This window comes from Scyliorhinus canicula, chromosome 15, assembly GCF_902713615.1.
Source record: "Scyliorhinus canicula chromosome 15, sScyCan1.1, whole genome shotgun sequence".
Lineage (NCBI taxonomy): Eukaryota > Metazoa > Chordata > Chondrichthyes > Carcharhiniformes > Scyliorhinidae > Scyliorhinus > Scyliorhinus canicula.
This window is the reverse complement of record NC_052160.1, coordinates 44,656,062-44,680,134: the sequence shown is the minus strand read 5'-3', so window position 1 is coordinate 44,680,134 and position 24,073 is coordinate 44,656,062. Positions and strand designations below refer to the sequence as shown.

Here is a 24,073-nt window from a genome sequence, read left to right as displayed (position 1 = left end):
TCTGTAAAATCATGCATCATATTGGAGCTGGATTTGTCCATGTAGCTTTAAAGTGACAATGGTCTGGCCTGCTAATGCGCTAAGCATCTCAGTGTGTATGACTAGAAACCTTCTCCTGTGCAATATCCTTTAAAGTCCTCATCTGAGCCGCTTGCAGCAGATCTCATTTATGACCTTGCTCCTAGTGTGCTGGCACACACACTGCCCTTTCTGTTTGGCCACCTGGCTGCAGCCCATTCACATCCAATGTGCTGTCACATTCCTGCGGTTATGGACCACCTTGTCATGCAAAAGAGAGGTAGGAATGTCAGTGAGTGTTCGGCAATGTGTTTTGGTGACGTGCCTGCCATAGCTAAAAGTATGTGGAAGCAGGGAAGAGGTAGATGTGAGGTACTATTGATGGATGAACGAGGTGGAGTATCTGGATGTTAGGCATGTTTCCAACTCTGCCCCTGTTGCTGCTGAAGAGAAAAAGGAAGAGAAGAAATGGGAAGAATCTGAAGAGTCTGATGATGGCATGTGCTTTGGTCTCTTTTATTAAACGTGCTGTGCAACAACATTATTACAATTTACAAAATATAAATTAAAATTGAATATAAAAGCCGGCTGCTGCGGCTGAGGGGTGAGAATTTGCGCAATCGGAGACGCAGAAGATTAAAAAAAAAATTCTATGTAATCTTCCTGCCTGAGGGAGGCAGAGAGCAGGTCACGGCCCCTGAACGTCGCCATCACGTGCTTTGGGCGCATTTGCGATTCCTCCATTTTGTCAGCAGCAAACAAGGTAAGACAAAATGGTGAGTCGCGAAGGTTGGCTGACGTAGGTCCCAAAGGTAGGCCGGCGTGGGTCCCGAAGGTCGGCCAGTTGGTAAAAATGGGTCCCCCGGAAAAAACGTTTGAAAAACGCTGTTATAACTGGATGGAAAGAATGGAACCCTGGCTCAAAAGACCAACTTTAAAAAAATAGAACATGGAGGAACAAAGTCACTGGACCATTAAGCAATTTTAACAACAACAAAAAAATTACTAAACATGGAAAAATTGGATTATAATACAACACTCCTTTGCATCCCCTCAGCAATACACAGATTCAAAGGTCACATGGATTACAAAGTACATCTTAAGCTGCAATAGTTTCATTGACACAAAAAGCCCTTCTAGCACATAAGATGACCGTAGTCAAATACATGCACTCTTCTCTGAACCCGAGTTAGTGTTTGTGGATTTGTCCTCAGAATCCCACAGATTATAATCATGTGAGAGTTTCTAAACTCCACTCCCACGCTTTAAAATGTTCTCCCTTCGCGGTTTGCATTCTGAAATCCAGACCAGGTTCCCCAAATGACACATTTAAACAAAGATTTTGTTCCACTTTTAACAGTGAATCCAGTCCAGGATTTCACACCAACCCCATTTTGGATTTCTTTGTCTTGACTGCTGTGCAAGCTGCTCACAATTGCTTTAACTCTCGATTCCCAGATTGTGTATTAAAATGGCATCAGATGTTTCATCTACATCTGAAGTCTGCTGTCTCACTTTAAATCTAGGGTGCGAGAGGACTTCCAGTGGTGGGGATGTGCTGAGAAGTCGCATGAAAGGTGGCTCTCTCCCTAGAGACTTCAATCTATGTGTTCAGCTGCTAAGCAAACAAACCTCCACCCTCCCCACCAACCATACCCTGAAACATAAAACATCCGAAGAAATATCCTCAAACCAGCTGCACACAATAGGAGCGAGGCAGAGCAGGACGTGGCAGATCAAACTGAATCACTGATTCAACCGTCGGCCCTCCTGTTGACAGGGCAATGGATGAAGCTCCTGGCTCAAGAGCTCCTAAAACTTAGGGACTCCATTAAGGAAGACCTCACGGCGATGGTGAAGTCAGCGATAGCAGACGCCTTGACCCCCTTCAAGGAGATACTGGAGAGGACGGAACATTGATTGGAGACGCAGGAGGCGATGGTGTAGGAATTAGAACAGTGGCATAGGGGTATTGTCACTGGACTGGTAAACCAGAGACCCAGAATAAAGCTCTGGGGACCCAGGTTTGAATCCCGCCACTGGTGAAATCTGAATTCAATAAAAATCTGGAATTAAAAAAGTCTAATGCTGACCATGAAACCATTGTCAACCATCTGGTTCACTAATATCCTTTAGGAAAGGAAATCTTCCATCCTTACCTGGTCTGGCCTCCGTGTGACTCCTGACCCATAGCAATGGGTTGACTCTTAACTGTCCCTTCAAGGGCAATTAGGGATGGGCAATAAATGCTGACACAGCCTGTGACGTTCACGTCCCATGAACGAATAAAATAAAAAGCCCCCCCCTGCCCCGAGGTGGACAGGGCCTACAGGTCGCTCTGGCAGAGGGCCAACGCAGGAGACTCACTGCGGGTGATTATTGGCAAGCTCCACCGATTCCAAGACAAGGAACAGATCTTGGACTGGACAAGGAACATGCGATCCTGCAAACAGGAAGGGCATATAATCTGTATCTATCAAGACATTGGGGCCGACCTAGCAAAGTGCCGGGCCGAGTTCTATGGAGCCAAGCAGTTCCAAATAGGAACAAGTTACGGTTCAGGGGGCTGTACCTGGCAAGACTCAGGGTGACTTATGGAGATAGGGAACACTACTTCACCACACCAGGAGAAGCAGAGGAATTTATCCGCAAGAAGGGCTGGAAAAACAACAACAGTAATGGACATATGGACCATTGATTCTTTGTTTCCTAACAAACGCACTTCCTGGGAGGCGGGGCAGGGAGGCAAAAGGGCACCAAGGTGGGGGGGGAGGGGGGGAACAGAACCAGTGGAGAAGTTGGGGAGTCGCTCCCAGTGGGGGAGCCATGCTGGTGAACATGTGGATACAAGGATATGAGGAGAGTGGAGGGCTGCGGCGCAGCTCCCAAAACGGAGGGAGCACCTGGCAAAAGGGGGGGGGGGGGGGGGGGGGAGAGGACAGGGGGGGAATCCACGGGGCTGGGGATTAGGTGGAGGGAGGGTAGAATGCTGGTTACAACAGGTCGCAGATGGGGACCACTGGAAGGAAGATGTTAATGGTCGCTATCTTGGATGGCAAACAAAGGGAATCCTCAGAGTGTAGGGGCATGGCCACGTAGTGAGTGTGGCTAACCCTGCAGGAGAGGGGGGGGGGGGGGGACAGAAACGCCCCCATCAGGATAGTCACCTGGAACTTCAGGGGACTTAACGGTCCGGTGAAAAGGTCCTACAAGGGACACACCTGAGGGAGAAGGGACCCACTAAGGGTAAGAAAGTGTTAAATAGAACAGACCTACCAAGCGTGCCACAGGATGAGGGCTAGGGGGGTGGCCTTACTGTTCAGTAAGAGGACGACATTTACCATGATAGATTTGGTGATGGACCCAAGAGAACGGTATGTAATGGTCAGCAGTGTCTTGGAACGGGCACCAGTAGTGCTGGTGAATATATATGCCCCTAACTGAGATATTGCAGACTTTATCAAAAATAACATGACAGAAATCCCCGACTTAACTCCCACCAACTCATCATGGGGGGTAACTTCAATTGCATGCAGGACCCACGACGGGCAAATTCAGGCCCAAAGCGGGGAAACGATTGGCCATGGCAAGAGAACTGAGGGCGTTTATGGAGAATGTGGGGGTGGGGGTGAGGTTCACATACCTGAGGGAGTTCTCCCAGGTCCACAAAGTTTACAACCAAATTGATATATTTGTAGAGGGGAAATTGATGCTTCCAAGGATGGTAAGAGCAGAATATTCTGCAATAGTCATCCCCAACAACGCTCCACAGTACATGGATGTGAGTTTGGAGAAGGGCCAGGCCCAATGCCCCCATGTCCACCTCCATTTTCAATGCATGTCCATTTACCAGCAGTACCACCATTATTGGTGTGACCTTGGTCATAATGATGTAGTTGAGTTGCATTGTCCCTATTTCTGAAAGTGAGTATGCCTGCATGGTGTGGGCCAGTACTGGCCTTGGCTTCTTCTCTCGATACACATGTTTTGCCTATTCCTATAACTTTGTCTTGGCTGTGCCCTTTGCCATGTTTGCAATTGTCCATCATCTGGCATCTGCAATCTTTCAGAACATGTTACTAGCATTCTTGGGGCCACATTGCATTTCCTTGACTGCTGGGTGGTGCAAGTTGAGCTCCGATATTTTAATGGACTATTCAACATCTTACTTACACAAGCACCCTCAGTTGAGGAGTGGTCACTATTACACGAGGCCCCTCTTCCTAATTGGAGGACAATATTGTCTGACGCCACTTGTAGCCCCGGAGTCCCTTTTTCTGGGTTTTCCATTGATAAATCTATTTTGATGGCTTTTTTCAGATCCAGGAGTTCGGCCAATAATTTATTTTGGGCTGTCAAGTTGTTTCTTCTGCATTCCAATCTGTCTTGCAACATTTTGCTCATGGATAGTCCGAATTCACAATGTTATGCCAATTTTCATAATCTAGCCAAACATTCAGTGACAGGTTTCCTGTTGTATTAAAGGGGTATCTCTGGAGTATAATAGAGGGCTTCAAATCATAGTGGTTTTTTACCAAGTTTAATAACAAATCAAAAGTCGTGTTGGGGCAGGATAGGTCAGACTTTTTATCATGCTGAATGTCGGGGCCCCGCATGTTGTCGGTAAGATCACTTTCTGTTTTTCACCTCCTTCGATATTATTGTAAGAAGTCTTATAATACGAGGTTAAAATCCAACAGGTTTGTTTTGAATCACTATCTTTCGGAACACTGCTCCTTCCTCAGGTGAATGAAGAGGTAGGTTCCAGAAACATATATATAGACAAAGTCAAAGATGCAAGACGATACCTTCTTGAATGCGAGCCTTTGCAGGTGATTAAGTCTTTACAGATCCAGAGAGAGGGGTAATCCCAGGTTAAAGAGGTGTGAATCATCTCAAACCAGGACAGTTGGCAGTATTTCACAAGCCCAAGCCAGATGGTGGGGGTGATGATGGGGGAGGGGGGGGGGGGGGGGCGAGGAGGAGACACCGGCATCTCCACATCTTCGATATTATTAACCTGGAAGAAGTAATGCATGTGCTCTGTGTATTGGGCCTAGTCTTCTCTGCTTACATCATAGACTTCAAGTTTACCGAGAGAGGGAATTTTTTTCTGACCAGAGAGGCCACTTGTTCTCAACAATGAAGATTGATACGGACCAACAATACCAACTCCCAATACTTCCAGCTACACAGGGGCACCAGACAAGGATGCCCACTGTCCCCGCTGCTGTTCACACAAGCAATCGAACCGCTAGCAATCGCGCTCAGGGCAGCAAAATATTGGAGGGGGATCCGAAGGGGAGGCAGAGAGCACAGAGTCTCACTGTATGCAGATGATCTGCTCCTCTACATCTCGGACCCACAAAGCAGCATGGACGGAATCATCGCGCTCCTGAAAGAGTTTGGAGCCTTCTCGGGCTACAAACTCAACATGAGCAAAAGCGAGATCTTCCCAGTACACCCGCAAGGGGGGAGGGGGGGGAGGGGGCAGCACTAAAGGGGCTGCCGTTCAAACAAGCCCGACACAATTCTGCTACCTGGGGATCCAAATAGCCCATGACTGGAATGGGATCCACAAATGGAACCTCACCAGCCTGACGGAGGAAGTAAAAAAGGACCTGCAAAGATGGAATACACTCCCGCTCTCCCTCGCGGGGAGAGTCCAGACGATCAAAATGAACGTACTGCCCAGGTTCCTCTTCCTGTTTAGATCCATTCCGATCTACATCCCCAAGGCCTTTTTCAAAGTGCTGGACAAACTTATCATGGCGTTCGTATGGGGGGGGGGGGGGGGGGGGGGGGGGGTAAAAATGCTAGGATCCCAAAGAAGGTCCAACAAAAACAAAATCCAGGTGGGGGCTAGCCCTCCCGAATCTACAATTCTACCACTGGGCGGCAACAGCCGAGCGAGTAAGGGGATGGATCCAGGAGCCAGAAGCCGAGTGGGTGCATGCGGAGGAGGCCTCCTGCATGGGGACCTCCCTCCGGGCCCTCGCCACGGCAGCACTCCCATCCCCACCCAAAAAAACACTCCAGCAGCCCAGTGGTGACAGCCACCCTCCAATCCTGGAACCAACTGCGGCAGCAATTTGGCCTGACCAAAATGTCGGACAAGGCTCCCATCTGCAACAACCATAGGTTCACACCAGCACTGACTGACGCCACCTTCAAAAGGTGGTGGTAGGATGGGGGGACACTGACAGTCAGGGACCTATACGTGGACGACAGGATCGCAACACTGGACGAACTGACAGAGAAATTTCGGCTAGCTGGGGGGAACGAGCTACGGTACCTGCAGCTCAAAAACTTCCTACGAAAGGAGACAAGGACGTACCCACAACCGCCACGACAGACACTACTGGAAGACCTACTGGACGCAAGTATCCTAGAGAAAGGCAACTGTAGCGACATGTATGACCGACTGGTAGAAAGGGATGACACCGTACTGGACGCAACAAGAATGAAATGGGAGGACGACCTGGGGATTGAGATAGGGTGGGAACTCTGGAGTGAAGCACTGCATAGGGTCAACTCCACCTCCACGTGCGCAAGGCTCAGCCTGACGCAACTAAAAGTGGTACATAGAGCCCACTTAACAAGAAACCGTATGAGTAGGTTCTTCCCGGAGGTGGAGGACAGATGTGAACGGTGCCAAAGAGGCCCGGCCAACCACGCCCACATGTTCTGGTCTTGCCCCAGACTTGTGGAGTACTGGGCAGCCTTCTTCGAGGCTATATCCAAAGTGGTGGTGGTGAGGGTGGAGCCATGCCCGATAGTGGCGGTCTTCGGGGTTTCAGACCAGCCAGATCTATTCCTGGGGAGGAGGGCGGACGCCCTTGCCTTGCCTCCCTGATCGCCCGCCGTAGAATCCTGTTTGGCTGGTGGTCAGCAGCACCGCCCAGAGCTGCAGACTGGCTGTCCGACCTCTCGGAATCTCTCCAAATGGAGAAAATCAAATTCGCCATCCGAGGGTCAGACGACGGCTTCCACAAAACGTGGGAACCATTCATGCAATTGTTCCGGGACCTGTTTGTGGCCAACGTACAAGAGGAAGAATAGTCGGGTGGCCAAGAATCAGGGGGAAATGGACGGGAATTGGGGGAAGGTAGCCGGGGGGGGGGGAGGGCTACGGGTTCATTATGGGGGTTTGATGGCTAGCTAAGGCCCAAAACCAAACTGTAAATAAATGCCTATAAACATGTGCCTCGGCCATATTGGGGAATGTAAAATATGTATGCCAGCTAAAGGGGGCGGCCACAGTTGTTATTACGAAGATGCTTACCTGTAAATATACATGTTAATTTTTGCGTGTTTTTTTTCTCTCTCTAATAATTTGCTATTTGTTCAATATAAAATATGAAAACTCAATAAAAAACAGTAAAAAAAAACAATGAAGATTGCTCGGAGAAAATAAAACTTGTTTACTCCTAGTCACCAATGCAATAATCTTTCCAAGGCCAGTCTTCCTCCATCCTTTTATTTACATAACGAAAAAAGGCCAGAGCCGAGGCTCACAGCACACAAGTTCAAGCCCGGGGACCTACAGAATGCCGGCCAGGTTGCAGCAGCGGATTTTAAACTTCCGCTGCTCATTTCCCATTGGAAGAGCACCCAATCATTCAAGAGGGAAGTTCATATTGCACAAAACCCACAGGGAGATCTATTGATGATCTTCCGTGTCCTTCGTGGCCACCATGACACCATATATGCAGATCCAGCTGCATTTCTCTACCTCTCAATCAGTTGTGGGTACTCCTTCAATGAGAGAAGGCAGAGGATATGTGTGTGAGGAAGTGAGCAATAGCTGAGGATAGCAGAAAGACATTTGAGACAGGTGACTGTGAGGAAAAGAAAGTGAGAGGGCACCAGGTGGCAGGTTTGTGTACCGCTGTCTGTTGAGATGGGGATTTGATGTCTGGGGAGAAATGAATGTGTGTGGCAGCAAGGCGTGTCAGTCAGCAGATTGCTATGTAGAAGACTGCTGAGAACTGCAGTGGTTCAAGAAGGAAGCTCACTACCACCTTCTCAAAGTCTATGAGGAATAGGCAATAAATGCTGGCCTAGTCACAATGCCCACATCCCTCAATTGAATAAAAACGTGAAAGAGTGATGTTTGCCAGCTGAGAGTTGCAGGATAGTCACCTCTTTGGACATCAGGAAACCATAAGGCTCCAGGTTCTCTGCAGCACAAGCTGCTCACCACCTAAGCAAACTTATGCCAAGCCTGTTTGGTAATGCTGCTGGCTGGCCTTGACCATAAGACCATAAGTTATAAGAGCAGAATTAAACCATTTGTCTCATTAGTCTGCTCTACCATTCGATCATGACTGATGAGTTTCTCTTCCCCGTTTTCCTGCCTTCTCATAACCCCATGATCCCCTTATTAATCAAGAACCTATCTATCTCTGTCTTAAAGACACTCAGTGACCTGGCCTCCAGAGCCTTCTGCAGCAAAGATTCACCACCCTCTGGCTGAAGACATTTCTCCTCATCTCAGTTTTAAAGGATCGTCTCTTCAGTTTGAGGCTGTGCCCTCAGGTTCTAGTCTCTCCTACTAGTGGAAACGTCCTCTCCATGTCCACTCTATCTAGGCCTCAATATTCTGCAAGTTTCAATGAGATCCCCCTCATCCTTCTGAACCCCATCGAGTACAGACCCAGAGTCCTCAACTGCTCCTCTTCTGACAAGCCCTTCATTACCGGGATTATTCTTGTGAACCTCCTCTGGACCCCCTCCAAAGCCAGCACATCCTTCCTTAGATTTGGGGCCCAAAACAGCTTACAATATTCCAAATGGGGTCTGACCAGAGCCTTATACAGCCTGTACATACATCTCTGCTCTTGTATTCTCGAAATGAATGCTAACATTGCATTTGCCTTCCTAACTGCCAACTGAACCGGCATATTAACCTTGAGGGAATCCTAAACTAGGACTCCTAACTCCCTTTATGCTTAAGACTTCCAAAGCCTGCTCTCATTTAGAAAATAGTCTATTCCTCTATTCCTTCCACCAAAGTGTATAACCTCACACTTTTCCACATTGTATTCCATCTGCCACTTCTTTGCCCACTCTACTAGCCTGTCCAAGTACTTCTGGAGCCGCCCCACTTCCTCAACACTACCTGTCCTGCTACATATCTTTGTATCATCTGAAAACGTAGGAACTGAGGGCATTGTTGCATCTTCTAGATCATTAATATATATCAGGAATGGTGGGGTCCCAACACTGACCCCTGCAGAACAACACTAGTCACCAGCTGCCATCCTGAAAAAGACCCCTTTGTTCCCATTCTTTGCCTTCTGGCAGACATCCAATCCTCTATCCATGCCAGTACCTTGCCCCTAACATCATGCGCTCTTATCTTGTTTAGCAACCTCTTATACGGCACCTTGCCAAAGGCCTCCTGTACGGCACCTTGCTAAAGGCCTCCAGTAGAGCACCTTGTAAAAGGCCTTCTGTAAATCCAAATAGATCACATCCACTGGCTCTCCTTTGTCTAACTTCCTCATTACCTCCCCAAAGAATTCTAACAGATTTGTCAGGCATGACTTCCCCTTGACAAAGTCGTGCTGACTCAGCCCTATTTTATCATTACTTCCGAGTACTCTGCAATCTCATCCTTAATAATAAACACTAAAATTTTACTGGCCTAAAATCTTCCAGCCGCACTTCTCTACCTCTCAAACAGTTGTCCTCCCTCCCTTCTTAAACAGCGGTGTTACATTAGCCATTTTCCAGTCCTCTGGGACCAGTGATTCTGCCTGTAGTGACTCCTGAAAGATCAACACCAAGACCTCCACAATCTCCTCAGCTATCTCCTTCAGAATCCTGGGGTGTAGTCCATCCAGTCCGGGTGATTTATCCACCTTCAGATCTTTCACCTTCCCAGCACTTTCTCCTTGGTAATGGCCACTACACTCACCTCTACCCCCCTCCTGGCATTCTTCAGAAAGAGGACTTCATGATGTGTTCTGATTGCTTTCAGCATTACCTCCAAGGATGAAGGGTTTGCATTTCCATTGTTACGATAGGGAAACTTTAAACCAAAATAACCAAATTTATCGAAACAAACTCCAAATGAAGAAATTTATCAAAACAAATTTTACTTGTAACTTTAACATGAAATCAGAATGAATGAAAATTAAACATGAATTAACAGGCAAATTATGGTTGGTAATAACTATACACATAGAATAGCAGCCAAAACAAAGTCTATTTAATGAGATTCCAAATATTCACATAATAACCTGCACACATGTTGGCATACCAAACTCCACCTTGACCTCTGGTACATCAAAGCTCTCATTTTTCTCACTGAATAGATTTGGTTCTCAAGGCACCTACTCAACTCTTTACAAGTTCCTGCACGGTAGCACATTGGTTAGCACTGTAGCTTCACAGCGTCAGGGTCCCAGATTTGATTCCCTGCTTGGGTGACTGTCTGCGGAGTCTGCACGTTCTCCCCATGTCTGCGTGAGTTTCCTCCGGGTGCTCCGGTTTCTTCCCACAAGTCCCGAAGGACGTGCTGGTAGATAATTTGTACATTCTGAGTTCTCCCTCCGTGTACCCGAACAGGCGGTGGAGTATGGAGATTCGGGGCTTTTCACAGTGGCTTTATTGCAGTGTTGATGTAAGCCTACTTGTGACAATAAAGATTATTGTTATTATTATTATTAGTTCCTGGAGACAGTAATTGTCCAGTAGAACCTCCTTAGTTAGGTCAACAGAACCTTGATGGTACAGATTCCCCAGAGACTCCTGTAGCTGACTCCGTTAATAAACCTCATTAACGGAGATAGTGGTGGCGCTGGATGCGGAGAAAGCGTTTGATAGAGTTGAGTGGGGGTACCTGTGGGAGGTGCTGGAGCGGTTCGGATCGGGGTGGGATTCATCAAATGGGTGAGGCTGCTCTACGCGGCTCCGATGGCAAGTGTAGTTACCAATGGAAGGAGATCGGAGTACTTTAGGCTCTACCGTGGAACCAGGCAGGCGTGCCCCCTGTCCCCCTTGCTCTTTGCACTGGCGATTGAACCTTTGGCTATGGCGTTGAGGGAGTCAGGGAGATGGAGGGGTCTGGTGCGGGGTGGGGAGGAACATCGTGTATCGCTGTATGCGGACGACCTGCTGTTGCATGTGGCGGAGCCAGAAGGGGGAATGCCGGGGGTGATGGAGCTGTTAGCGGAATTTGGGGGCTTCTCGGGCTATAAGTTAAATTTAGGCAAGAGCGAGGTATTTGTAGTACACCCGGGTGATCAGGAGGAGGGAATTGGGAGACTCCCATTTAAGAGGGCAGTGAAGATTTCAGATACCTGGGGGTGCAGGTGGCCAGGAGTTGGGGGACTCTCCATAAGCTTAATTTTACCAGGCTGGTGGAGCAGATGGAGGAGGAATTTAAAAGGTGGGACATGGTGCCGCTATCGCTGGCGGGTAGAGTGCAGTCCGTCAAAATGACGGTGCTCCCGAGGTTCTTGTTCCTTTTTCAGTGTTTGCCCATCTTTATTCCTAGGGCCTTTTTTATAAGGGTGACTAGCAGCATCATGAGCTTTGTTTGGGCGCATGGGACCCCAAGGGTGCAGAGGGTCTTCTTGGAGCGGGGTAGAGATGGGGGGGACTGGCGTTACCCAATCTCTCGGGGTATTATTGGGCGGCCAATGTATCGATGGTGCGCAAGTGGGTAATGGATGGGGAGGGGGCAGCATGGAAACGGATGGAGATGGCGTCCTGTGGAGATACAAGCCTGGGGGCCTTGGTAACGGCGCCGTGGCCGCTCCCTCCTACGAGGTATACCACGAGTCCGGTGGTGGCGGCTACCCTCAAGATTTGGGGGCAGTAGAGGCGACATAGGGGAGAAGTGGGGGGCTCGATGGAGGCTCCGTTAAGGGGGAACCATAGGTTCGTCCCGGGGAACATTGATGGGGGATTTCAGGGTTGGCACAGAGCGGGCATCAGACAGCTGAGGGACCTGTTTATTGATGGGAGGTTTGCGAGCCTGGGGGAGTTGGAGGAGAAATTTGGGCTCCCCCCGGGAAACATGTTCAGGTATCTGCAGGTAAAGGCATTTGCTAGACGGCAGGTGGAGGGATTCCCTTCGCTTCCCGCGAGGGGGGTGAGTGACAGGGTGCTTTCGGGGGTCTGGGTCAGAGAGGGGAAGATATCTGATATCTACAAGGTTATGCAGGAGGCGGAGGAGGCGTCAGTAGAGGAGCTGAAAGCTAAGTGGGAGGGGGAATTGGGGGAACAGATCGAAGACGGGACATGGGCTGATGCCCTGGAGAGGGTTAATTCTTCCTCCTCGTGTGCGCGGCTTAGCCTCATCCAATTCAAGGTGCTGCACCGGGCCCACATGACTAGGACGAGGATTAGTAGGTTCTTTGGGGGTGAAGACAGGTGTGTCAGGTGCTCGGGGAGTCCAGCGAACCATGCCCATATGTTCTGGGCATGCCCGGCACTGGAGGAGTTCTGGAAGGGGGTGGCGAGGACGGTGTCGAGGGTGGTGGGATCCAGGGTCAAGCCAGGATGGGGACTCGCGATTTTTGGGGTTGGGGTGGAGGAGGGAGTGCAGGAGGCGAAAGAGGCCGGTGTGCTGGCCTTTGCGTCCCTAGTAGCCTGGCGAAGGATCTTGCTACAATGGAAGGATGCGAGGAGGGGGGGGGAAGGGGGGGGGGGGGAGGGGGGAAGGGGGAGGGAAGGGGGGGGAGGGGGAAGGGGGGGATGATGACTATGTTTGTTTATTTAATTTTAATTTATTTTTAAGTTCTTTTGTTGTTCATTGGGTGGGGGGGGATGGATACATGCGTCGATACGGTCTGGGGGGTGTTACAGTTATTATGGGTTATTTTGTTGCATTTCATTGTTTGTCGTTATGTTTTATATTTTCTGTAAAAATTCCAATAAAAATTATTTTTAAAAAATAAATAAACCTCATTAAACAGTCTTGTTGGTTCTGCCAAAACTGAATCATAACAGTGGAATTGCCAATGTTCTCATCCGGGTTTGAGGCCTGTCATCAACTTTCTGTCCTTTTAATTTTATTACACACACAGCTCCTTGTAAATGTGCCTTCCCATTTCTTCTCCTGCTGTAGCTTCTTTGCCTCTGGCCACAAAGTATCTGCATCTTAACATAATTCCTGTTGGTACTGGTTCCAGGTCGAGGGTCACCCACTCACAGAGAGCAGTATTTATTGTTTTTCAAACTTTCTTAAAACAATTTTAGATTCCCTTGACACTTTGAAGGAATTACATATTTTCCTTATTGTACTGCTTCCGTCAAAGGTCATCACACCATGCCTTCTATTCATTTCATTTTCTTCCTCTTTCCTACTTTTCACTGATTGATTCACATCAAATACAGTTGCTGGTTTCTTTTAAATAGCTGTATGCCCAGAGGCATGGTTTTGATTCGCACTGAGAAAGGGCAACCACAAAGTCTGCACATCAAGGAGTCATGTTCCAAATCCTAATATGATTCTACCATTTCTCTCGGGACTAAGCTGGTAACATTCTCCCCATTGTATTTTGTAAATGAGGCTTCAGTGGTCTGCTTGGTGCATTGCTGGACAAGGTCAGAATAATCTGACAAATGTCACCAATCCCGACATGATAGGATCCAATGACATAAAATTTCAATTCTGTGACATCTTTCACTGCAAATGGTGTGTCAGTGAACCTTGTGGATCTAGTCTGATCAGACTCCAGGTGATAACATATCAGAATGGCAGGCAGTGACTAGTGGGGTACCGCAAGGTTCAGTGCCGGGCCCCCAGCTGTTCACAATATACATTCATGATTTGGACGAAGGAATTTCATGCAATATCTCCACATTTGCAGACGACACAAATCTGGGTGGCAGTGTGTGCTGTGAGGAGGATGCAAAGAGGCTGCAGGATGATTTGGACAGGCTGGCTGAGTGGACAAATACTTGGCAAATGCAATGGGCGCGATTCTCCGCAAATCCGGCGTGCCGTGAAGGCTGGCGTGAAACTGGCCGTGTTTCACGCCAGCCTCGGAGCTCCGTCCCGCGACCCGATTCTCCCCCCCGGGCGGGGCTAGTATCGGGGCCGGGGGAATCACGGCGACGCGGAGTTAGCGAACGTCGCTAACTCCGTCCGCCAAGAGTCACGGCGGCTGTCGTGCATGATGATGTCAGCCGTGCATGCGCGGGGTGGACGGCTCCAACCCGCGCATGCGCGGATGACGTCATCACGCAGACGCGTCAAACCCGCGCATGCGCGGGCCGTCATGCCCCTCAGCTGCCCCGCGGACTGATCCTGCGGGGCGGCGGAAGAACAAATAGTGCACGGGTATCGGACCCGCTGCCCACGATCGGTGCCCACCGATCGCAGGCCCATGCCACCCTTGGCACGGCCGTGGTGCGGCCGTGCCGATCGGTGCCATGGTTGTCCGGGACGGGCACTTTGCGGCCGTTTTCACGAACGCTGAAAGCAGGTGTGATCGCGGCCGTGAAAATGGCCGTAAACTCCGCGGTATTCGGCCCATCGGCCTGCGGAGAATTGCTGTTCGCTGTAAAAAACGGTGAGCAGCGATTCGTGTCGGGGGGCGGCTGGAGGCGGGGGGGGGGGGGGGGGGGGGCGTGAAAATTGTCGGGAAGGCCCTCCTACTATTCTCCGACCCGTCGTGGGCAGCGGGGAATCGCCCCCAATATATAATGTAGGTAAATGTGAGGTTATCGACTTTAGTGGCAAAATCAGGAAGGCAGATTATTATCTGAATGGTGGCAGTTTAGGAAAAGGGGTAGTGCACCGAGACCTGGGTGTCATGGTGGAACAGTCACTGAAGGTTGGCATGCAGGTACAGCAGACAGTGAAGAAAGCTAATAGCATTCTGGTCTTCATAGCGAGAGGATTTGAGTATAGGAGTAGGGATGTCTTGCTGTAGTTATACTGGGCCTTGGGTGAGGCCACACCTTGAGGATTGTGTGCCGTTTTGGTCTCCTAGTTTGAGGAAGAACATTTTTCCTATTGAGGGTGTCCAGCGAAGGTTCACCAGACTAATTCCTGGGATGGCAGGACTGACATATGAAGAAAAACTGGATCGACTGGGCCTGTACTTACTGAAGCTTAGAAGAAACATATAAAATCTTGATGGGACTGGGCAGGCTAGATGTGGGAAGAATTTCCCCAGTGTTGGGGACATCCATGACAAGAGGGTCACAGCCTAAGAATAAGGGGTAAGCCATTCAGGACTGAGATGAGGAAGAACTTCTTCTTTCAAAGAGATGTGAACTTGTGGAATTCTCTTTCACAGAAAGTTATTGGAGCCAGTTCGTTGGATAAATTCAGGAGGGAGCAGGAGGTAGCCCTTGCGGCTAAAGGGATCAAAGGGTACAGAGAGAAAGCGGGAGTGGGATACTGCCATGATCATATTGAATGGTGGTTCAGGCTCAGAGGGCTGAATGGCCTACTCCTGCACCTTTTTTCTATGTTTCCCTACTGATGTGTAGACCAAACTGAAATAATTTTGCCTATGGAGATGAAAATAGGTCCTGGATCCCCTCCAGTCACTTCAGGTATCAGAGTTTCTCCCTTGCCTTCCTCTGCCGAAAGTGCTCTTCCTCTGCCAGTCCCAAGGCAGATACTGGCAGGACCCAAGACAGCTACTGGCCCAATGGAAAGCTCATGCTGAGTGCTGTTTTTGCAGTTGTAGTTGACGTCTAGAGGCAACAGAAATACTGCTATTGCATATGACTAGCAAAGGTGAGTTACAAAATATAAAACAGCAACCAGTGGCAGCTCACCACCACCTTAAGGGCGTTAAGAAATGGGCAACAAGTGCTGATTGCTCACATCCCATGAAATAATTTTCAAAAACTACTTTTGTTATAATTAATCCATTCTACAAAACCAAACCAGAAACAGCAGAGTGCAACTATCACAAATCAGGCACCTCATTTTAAATAGTGCTGTTTGATAACAAATATCATGGAGGGTCCTCAACCATCACTTTACCCAGCTGTACAGTGAATGTACTTTTGTGCTACAAAAGGCCATGGGGCATTTGTCACAGTCCCCCTGTTAGATTCAAATAATTAGCCAGGCAGTAACAGGACTTGAAGCAGGACCTCTAAAAGTCACAAAATTATCTCCCACAAAATCAGTTCAGCAAAAAATATGGCCAAGCTGTCCAATTCCACAGAGATCCCTTACTGTAGTTGGGGTCCAAACACTGAAGGCCACATCAGGGAATCTGTATTTCCAGACCTTTCTTGCTTTTAGATTGGGGAGTTTTCAGTCTGTTGGATTGTTTGAATAGTCATTACACAATGTGCATCACTATATTGAGTGGATAGGTTGAATACATTGCCCTTGCAGGCAGTTTCTCTTAGAAGGTGTTCTCTTATTTCTTTCAAATTATCATCTTTCATAGAATAATTGGTCTGACAACACCAGGTTAAAGACTGACAAGTTTATTTGGAATCGCAAGCTTTAGGAGCGTAGCTCCTTCATCAGGTGAGTGACTCACCTGATGAAGGAGACGAATGCTCGTGATTTCAAATAAACCTGTTGGACTTTAACCTAGTGTTGTAAGACTTCTTATTGTGCCCACCCCAGTCCAACGCCAGCATCTCCACATCATAGAATAATTGGAACAGGTTACAAAAGATTGGCTTGAAAGCTGGGTTCCAGTAACTCTGCATGATGGCTGTGTAGTTGAATACGCTGAAGAATCTTTGACCCTTGAGCACATGACACAGAGACCATTCATGCCCTTGGCATTGAAATTTCAACCATCAGTTCCTTCTACTCAAGAATATAGCAATCAGGAGCAGTTAAATACAATCTAAATATAGTCTTTCTCGTGAGTGTGAATCTGTCAAGTTGCTCACCTGAATGCTAAAACTTACTAAAATATTAAAATGCCTGCAGTGAAGGTGTCTTGTATTTTAGACTGGGAACCTGTGTAAGATAAAATATCAAGTTTAAAGGATTGTCAGCTTAAAGTGAAACTCTAGCACTTCCCACTCTTTCGGAAAATAGATAATCACGTGGGTAACGTAAATGGCAGAGATGAAGCAATATTAACCGGGGGTGGTGATTAGCTTCATCCTCCCTGACTGTTTCCTCACACCTGTTCAGAGTCAGTCAGCTGTGGCTTGTGCTGGAGGCTTGATGTTTCCCTTTTTCTTATCTCCAACATGTTTGCTAGGATTTTCATTCCAAAGAAGCACCGGCAGCGGTTCGACGAGGTGGTGTCACAGAGTCTCATCAGCAAGGTCCGCAGCAGCAAGAGCAGGGCTGACAACAATAGCCGTCTGCGCAGGAGCAGGAGTGAAGACCACCAGGAACGCCTGCTTGTTTCCACCCGTGCCAGCTCAACTCCTCGGAAACCAGAGGAACCAGGGCAGAGCATCAGAAAGACAGGCTCTGTCTTGGGAGGCAGTGTGAGGGCAGCAACCTCCCGCAGGTAATGAAACAGGTTTACTCTCTCAAACTCAGTACTAGCCATTCGTGGGTGCACAGAGCTCTGCAAAGTTGCTGCCAGTGTAACTGTCATTAAAGGACTCCTTTAAATAATACATTAATTGTTTTCAGTAAATTGTCAAGGTAGTTACAGGTTCTATCCTTACTTTGTTTTAACTGAATTTGGAGTGCTTGATGGGGTGGTGCTGAATTATACCCCTTGGAGACCACTTATGTCACGTTCACGCTGACTATTACTTGTCAAAGTTAGATCAAAACATGGTTGTAATAGTTTGGATGTACATTGTTGCATCTTGCAAACACATTAATACCATATTTTGTTTGAATTGACAAATGCTTGTGTGGTGTGATGTGCTTTTGTCCAGTGTTTGCATTATAAGACCGTAAGACATAGGAGCAGAATTAGGCCACTTGACCCATTGAGTCTACTCTGTCATTCAATCATGGCTGATATTTTTATCATCCCCATTCTCCTGCCTTTTCCCCATAACCCCTGATCCCCTTATTAATCAAGAACCTATCTATCTCTGTCTTAAAGACACTCAGTGATTTGTCCTCCACAGCCTTCTGCGGAAAGATGTCTTCTGAGATAGTGTCCTCTGGTTCTAGTTTTTCCTACAAGTGGAAACACCATCTCCACATCCAGTCTATTCAGGCGTCGCAATATCCTGTATGTTTCAATAAGATCCCCCTTCATCTTTCTAAACTCCAAGTCCTCAACCGTTCCTCATACGACAAGCTGTTCATTCCAGGGATCATTCTTGTGAACCTCCTCTGGCCCTTTCCAAGGCCAGAACATCCCTCCTTAGATACACACTCAAATTGTGATACATTGGTGGGTTCTCGTGTCATCCTTGCTATAGTGCATTCTAGTACTATGTTTGCATTTGTGCATTCAGGCCATATTTACACAGGTGCGGTCTTATGTTTTGCAATGGTGCCTTTGTTCATCATGAATATTTCAATGTATCTTGCACAGTGACTTTATTGTGCTGTAATGCCTGCTTTTATCAGTGCATTCACATGGCATGTTTTGTTGGTGCGCTGTTACGTTCAACTAGCATTGGTGTCTTCTAGTGTTTTCGTTGATGAACTAATGTTAGTGTGATCGTGTATCCTGTTTGTGTCATGCATTCACATGTCGTGCTTCCATTTGTGAACTCTAATGAATGTTTATATTTATTTGCTCGAGTGTTGTGTCTGTTTTGGTTCTCTGTTGTGTCATGTGCATTGTCTTCTGCTTATGTCAGTGCACTCTCTTGTAGTCGATATGCTCTCAGGTTGTGAGTGGGCTGGTGTGCCCTCGTGTTGTGAATGGGCTGGTGTGCCCCCGTGTTGTGAATGGGCTGGTGTGCTCTCCTGTTGTGAATGGGCAGGTTTGCTCTTATGTAGTGAATGGGCTGGTGTGCCCTCATTTTGTGAATGGGCTGGTGTGCTCTCGTGTGTGAATGGGCTGGTGTGCTCTTGTATGTGAATGGGCTGGTGTGCTCTCCTATGTGGATGGGCTGGTTTGCTCTTATGTAGTGAATGGGGTGGATGTGCTCTTGTACTTGAATGGGCTGGTGTGCTCTCGTGTGTGAATGGGCTGGTGTGCTCTTGTATGTGAATGGGCTGGTGTGCTCTCGTGTAGTGAATGGGCTGGTGTGCTCTTGTATGTGAATGGGGTGATGTGCTCTTGTATGTGAATGGGTTGGTGTGCTCTTGTATGTGAATGGGCTGGTGTGCTCTTGTATGTGAATGGGCTGGTGTGTTCTTGTATGTGAATGGGCTGGTGTGCTCTTGTATGTGAATGGGCTGGTGTGCTCTTGTATGTGAATGGGCTGGTGCGCTCTTGTATGTGAATGGGCTGGTGTGCTCTTGTATGTGAATGGGCTGGTGCGCTCTTGTATGTGAATGGGCTGGTGCGCTCTTGTATGTGAATGGGCTGGTGCGCTCTTGTATGTGAATGGGCTGGTGCGCTCTTGTATGTGAATGGGCTGGTGCGCTCTTGTATGTGAATGGGCTGGTGCGCTCTTGTATGTGAATGGGCTGGTATGCTTTTGTATGTGAATGGGCTGGTATGCTTTTGTATGTGAATGGGCTGGTATGCTTCCGTATGTGAATGGGCTGGTGCGCTCTTGTATGTGAATGGGCTGGTATGCTTTTGTATGTGAATGGGCTGGTATGCTTTTGTATGTGAATGGGCTGGTATGCTTCCGTATGTGAATGGGCTGGTATGCTTTCGTATGTGAACGGGTTGGTGTGCTCTCGTGTAGTGAACGGGCTGGTGTGCTCTCGTGTAGTGAATGGGTTGGTGTGCGTTTGTCTTATGAAAAGGTTGGTGTGTTCTCGTGTAGTGAATGCCAAGTCTTTTGTTTGCTACATTCTCTTTCCCTAGGCCTGTTGGTGCTCATGTTGTGTTCACATTGATGTTGCTGTTCTCAAGTTGCCTTCCTATTGCAGGACCCCACCCTTCATCCTCCCCCAAAACCTCCAGGTCCCTCCCCACCCACAATAACCCCCATCCCTCCTTTCATGGGCATCTCCTCCCCCCCCCCCCCCCCCCCCCCCCCCCCCCCCCATGCCCTGGCCCTTGGCAGTCCCACTGTGGCATCTGGGTATCCTGGCACTGCCACATGAGTACCTTGGTGGTGTCAGCCTGGCAGTGCCAAGGTTCCCGGGTGCCAGAGGGATGGCCAGGGTGCCACTCCACCCTATCCCTGACCACCCAGTGGTCACGAATAGCCTAGGAGATCCGCCAGGTCTCATGGCGCCTGGTCCAGCTAAGCCGACCAGGTTCTAAAATATTAGCGCAGACTCTGTAAGCTGAAGCAAGGGGGTCACAGAGTGCTCTTATTTTTAAAATGAGGTGCTGATGAGGACATGGCAACCCCCTCAGAGACCTGCAGACGAGCAGTGGACAGAGATTCACCAGGCAGTGTGCTGCTGAGGTTTCAGAAGGAAATCTGAGGCTAGTCTATGAATTCTTGATGGCTGAACATGTCGGTGTAAGGAAAGCCCAAGCCCACAGAAGCCAACGTTTTTATTGGACGCACCAGCATAAAGATGTGGTGAGGTTCTGTAAAAGCTGCCACACCTGTCAGGTAGTGGAAAATGAAGCTTGCACCTATTATTCCCTCCCATCCCTGCTTTAGCAAAGTGCTAATCAATAGTGTAGGAATCCTGCCAAAAACAAAGGGGGCTATTAACATATTCTTAATATTATGTATGTGGCTACCCGATTCCCCGAGAACTATCTATGCCAAGGTAGTGGTGGAGGACTTAACACAATTCCTTACCCAGTATAGGTTGTTCATTGACATCCAGTCAATGAACATATTTGTCTAGTTTCACAGGATCCTTCACTTGGCATCCATAAACTAATCCAAAAGCAGTAAACCCGGCGGAGATTCAGAGCTTGAATTTCATGTGCAGAATATCCCAAAGTCATGGATAACCTGGGTGTAACCACTCAGTGTATCACCCACAGTCCCTGGGTGTAACCACCCAGTATATCACCCACAGTCCCTGGGTGTAACCACCCAGTATATCACCCACAGTCCCTGGGTGTAACCACCCAGTATATCACCCACAGTCCCTGGGTGTAACCACCCAGTATATCACCCACAGTCCCTGGGTGTAACCACCCAGTATATCACCCACAGTCCCTGGGTGTAACCATTCAGTGTATCACCCACAGTCCCTGGGTGTAACCACTCAGTATATCACCCACAGTCCCTGGATGTAACCACCCAGTATATCACCCACAGTCCCTGGGTGTAACCACTCAGTATATCACCCACAGTCCCTGGGTGTAACCACTCAGTATATCACCCACAGTCCCTGGGTGTAACCACCCAGTATATCACCCACAGTCCCTGGGTGTAACCACTCAGTGTATCACCCACAGTCCCTGGGTGTAACCACTCAGTATATCACCCACAGTCTCTGGGTGTAACCACTCAGTGTATCACCCACAGTCCCTGGGTGTAACCACCCAGTATATCACCCACAGTCCCTGGGTGTAACCACTCAGTATATCACCCACAGTCTCTGGGTGTAACCACTCAGTGTATCACCCACAGTCCCTGGGTGTAACCACTCAGTATATCACCCACAGTCTCTGGGTGTAACCACTCAGTGTATCACCCACAGTCCCTGGGTGTAACCACCCAGTATATCACCCACAGTCCCTGGGTGTAACCACTCAGTATATCACCCACAGTCCCTGGGTGTAACCATTCAGTGTATCACCCACAGTCCCTGGGTGTAACCACTCAGTATATCACCCACAGTCCCTGGGTGTAACCACTCAGTATATCACCCACAGTCCCTGGGTGTAACCATTCAGTATATCACCCACAGTCCCTGGGTGTAACCACTCAGTAAATCACCCACAGTCCCTGGGTGTAACCATTCAGTGTATCACCCACAGTCCCTGGGTGTAACCATTCAGTATATCACCCACAGACCCTGGGTGTAACCACTCAGTATATCACCCACAGTCCCTGGGTGTAACCACCCAGTATATCACCCACAGTCCCTGAGTGTAACTACACAGTCCCTGGGTGTAACCACCCAGTATATCACCCACAGTCCCTGAGTGTAACCACACAGTCCCTGAGTGTAACCACACAGTCCCTGGGTGTAACCACTCAGTATCTAACTCACAGTCCCTGGGTGTAACCACTCAGTATATCACTCACAGTCCCTGGGTGTAACCACTCAGTGTGTCATCCACAGTCACAGGGAACTTTAGAATGGTATCACCAGGCCCTAAAAACAATGGTCAGGGCATATTGTCACGAGTGGCCCCATGACTGGGCTAAAGGTCTGGGTTTCCTTCTGTTTGCCACAAGGGCTCACCCAATGATTCCGCCGGGTTTACTCCCTTTGGATTAGTTTACGGATGCCAAGTGAAGGATCCCGTGAAACTAGACAAATATGCTGATCTGGATTTCGTCCAGCGAGGGCGAGGTCCAGATTGTGCCGGTCAGAGTGAGTTGGGTGATTCATGAGCAGCCTGGCGCGGAGACCGATCTGGGCCTCATGCGCGATTCACCCGTTGTACCTGGATCTGTGCCAGGGGGTCATTAAATCATGCTCCAAGTATCATTTTGGGCAAGAAAACCAGTGAAAATCCAGCGGGTGTTCTGGCACAATACCCGTCTCAGTTCAGCCACACTTAGTCATTTTTTTTGAACTGGGGCAAGTTCTCACTGAATTTTCACACACTTAGGGTGTGATGTGATCAAATGGAAACATTTTGAAGTATTTCAGGTGGGTTGACTGGGAATTTCTCCATGGCTCTGTCGGCGAGTTACTCACCACTAGTCAATTATGTTGTACCTGGGGAGTTCCTCTCCGGGCTTGCTCACACGTAGAATTATTTTCATCACTGGGGGGTTGAACTCGCTGGCCAGACTGGCTTTTTTTGTCAATCATAATCAATCTGTGTTCGCTGGTTACTGACACCTATGTCACTGAAAACAGTTTCTCATTTATTGTATCAGAACTGATCACGATTTGTCTGTGCATGTGTTTATTTAATTTTGAGTATTCAGTGACTGTTTCATCCCCTTTTCATTTTCCTTTTGCTTCATGCAGACTGATCTTTTTTGCTTTTGATTATTTTCAAATTTGCTTCTTCACCTATTTCCTTATATGTGTTTATTCATTTTTAAAATAAATTTAGTGTACCCAATTAATTTTTTACAATTAAGGGGCAATTTAGCGTGGCCAATCCACCTACCCTGCACATCTTTGGGTTGTGGTGGCGAAACCCACGCAGACACGGGTAGAATGTGTAAACTCCACACGGAGAGTGACCCAGAGCCGGGATCGAACCTGGGACCTTGGTGCCGTGAGACTGCAGGGATAACCCACTGCGCCACCGTGCTGCCCTATGTGTTTATTCATTAGGCAAGTAAGAAACTTGGAGCGGAATTGAACACAAACTGAATAAAAATCAGTATTTTTCCTTTAAGGGAGAGTGTGACCAAAGGAGCTACAAAGATATTTGATTATTGTCTTTGTGTATTGAGTGGATGCTTGATGTATGGCAGCTCCTGTGTAGAGATAGCCACACAGTGAAATTGTGAAAACTGACGACACAGCATGGGGGATATGGGAGATTTTTTTCTAAGATACTAGCCAGCCATGAGTGGTGCAGCAAGCAACAGCCATCTTATTGATCATTTCATCAATGGTGTTCGGGTATAGTATTCATAGTAAGGCAGTCACTGACTCTATCCATTGAAGGAGAAACAAAAGGGAAGAAAACTACCTGAAAACAATTGTTTTACGTCACATTCATCATGACTTTAGAGGGATGTAGACCCTGCCTGGCTGTCACTTTAAGCCTGGGAGCAGGGAATACGGCAACTTACCACAAGGAAGGTAGTCAAAACATTGAGGTAATAGTAGTTTGGCTTCAGACACCAGCTAAACACAGCTATACACAAGCTCTTCGTGACTAAACTGAAAACCAGTGCAAGCCCACGCTCCCGATGATGTCATTCATGCATGCGCACTTTGGTTAAAGACATCCGTTCACATAATTATATAGGCAGATGCTTATTCAAACACTACTTAAACCTGCTGTAATACTTCTCGTCTCTTAATTCCCCTTAA

The 24,073-nt window shown here is 48.1% G+C and overlaps 1 protein-coding gene across 1 annotated transcript in view; it reads left to right on the top strand.

Moving 5' to 3' along the window:
* Nucleotides 1-24,073, top strand: part of LOC119978118 (delphilin-like) — a 202,580-nt gene that overhangs the window by 53,539 nt on the left and 124,968 nt on the right. The window contains exon 4 of the mRNA XM_038819519.1: nucleotides 17,187-17,444. Coding sequence (XP_038675447.1) covers nucleotides 17,187-17,444 — 258 coding nt within the window. The remainder of the gene's footprint in view (nucleotides 1-17,186; nucleotides 17,445-24,073) is intronic.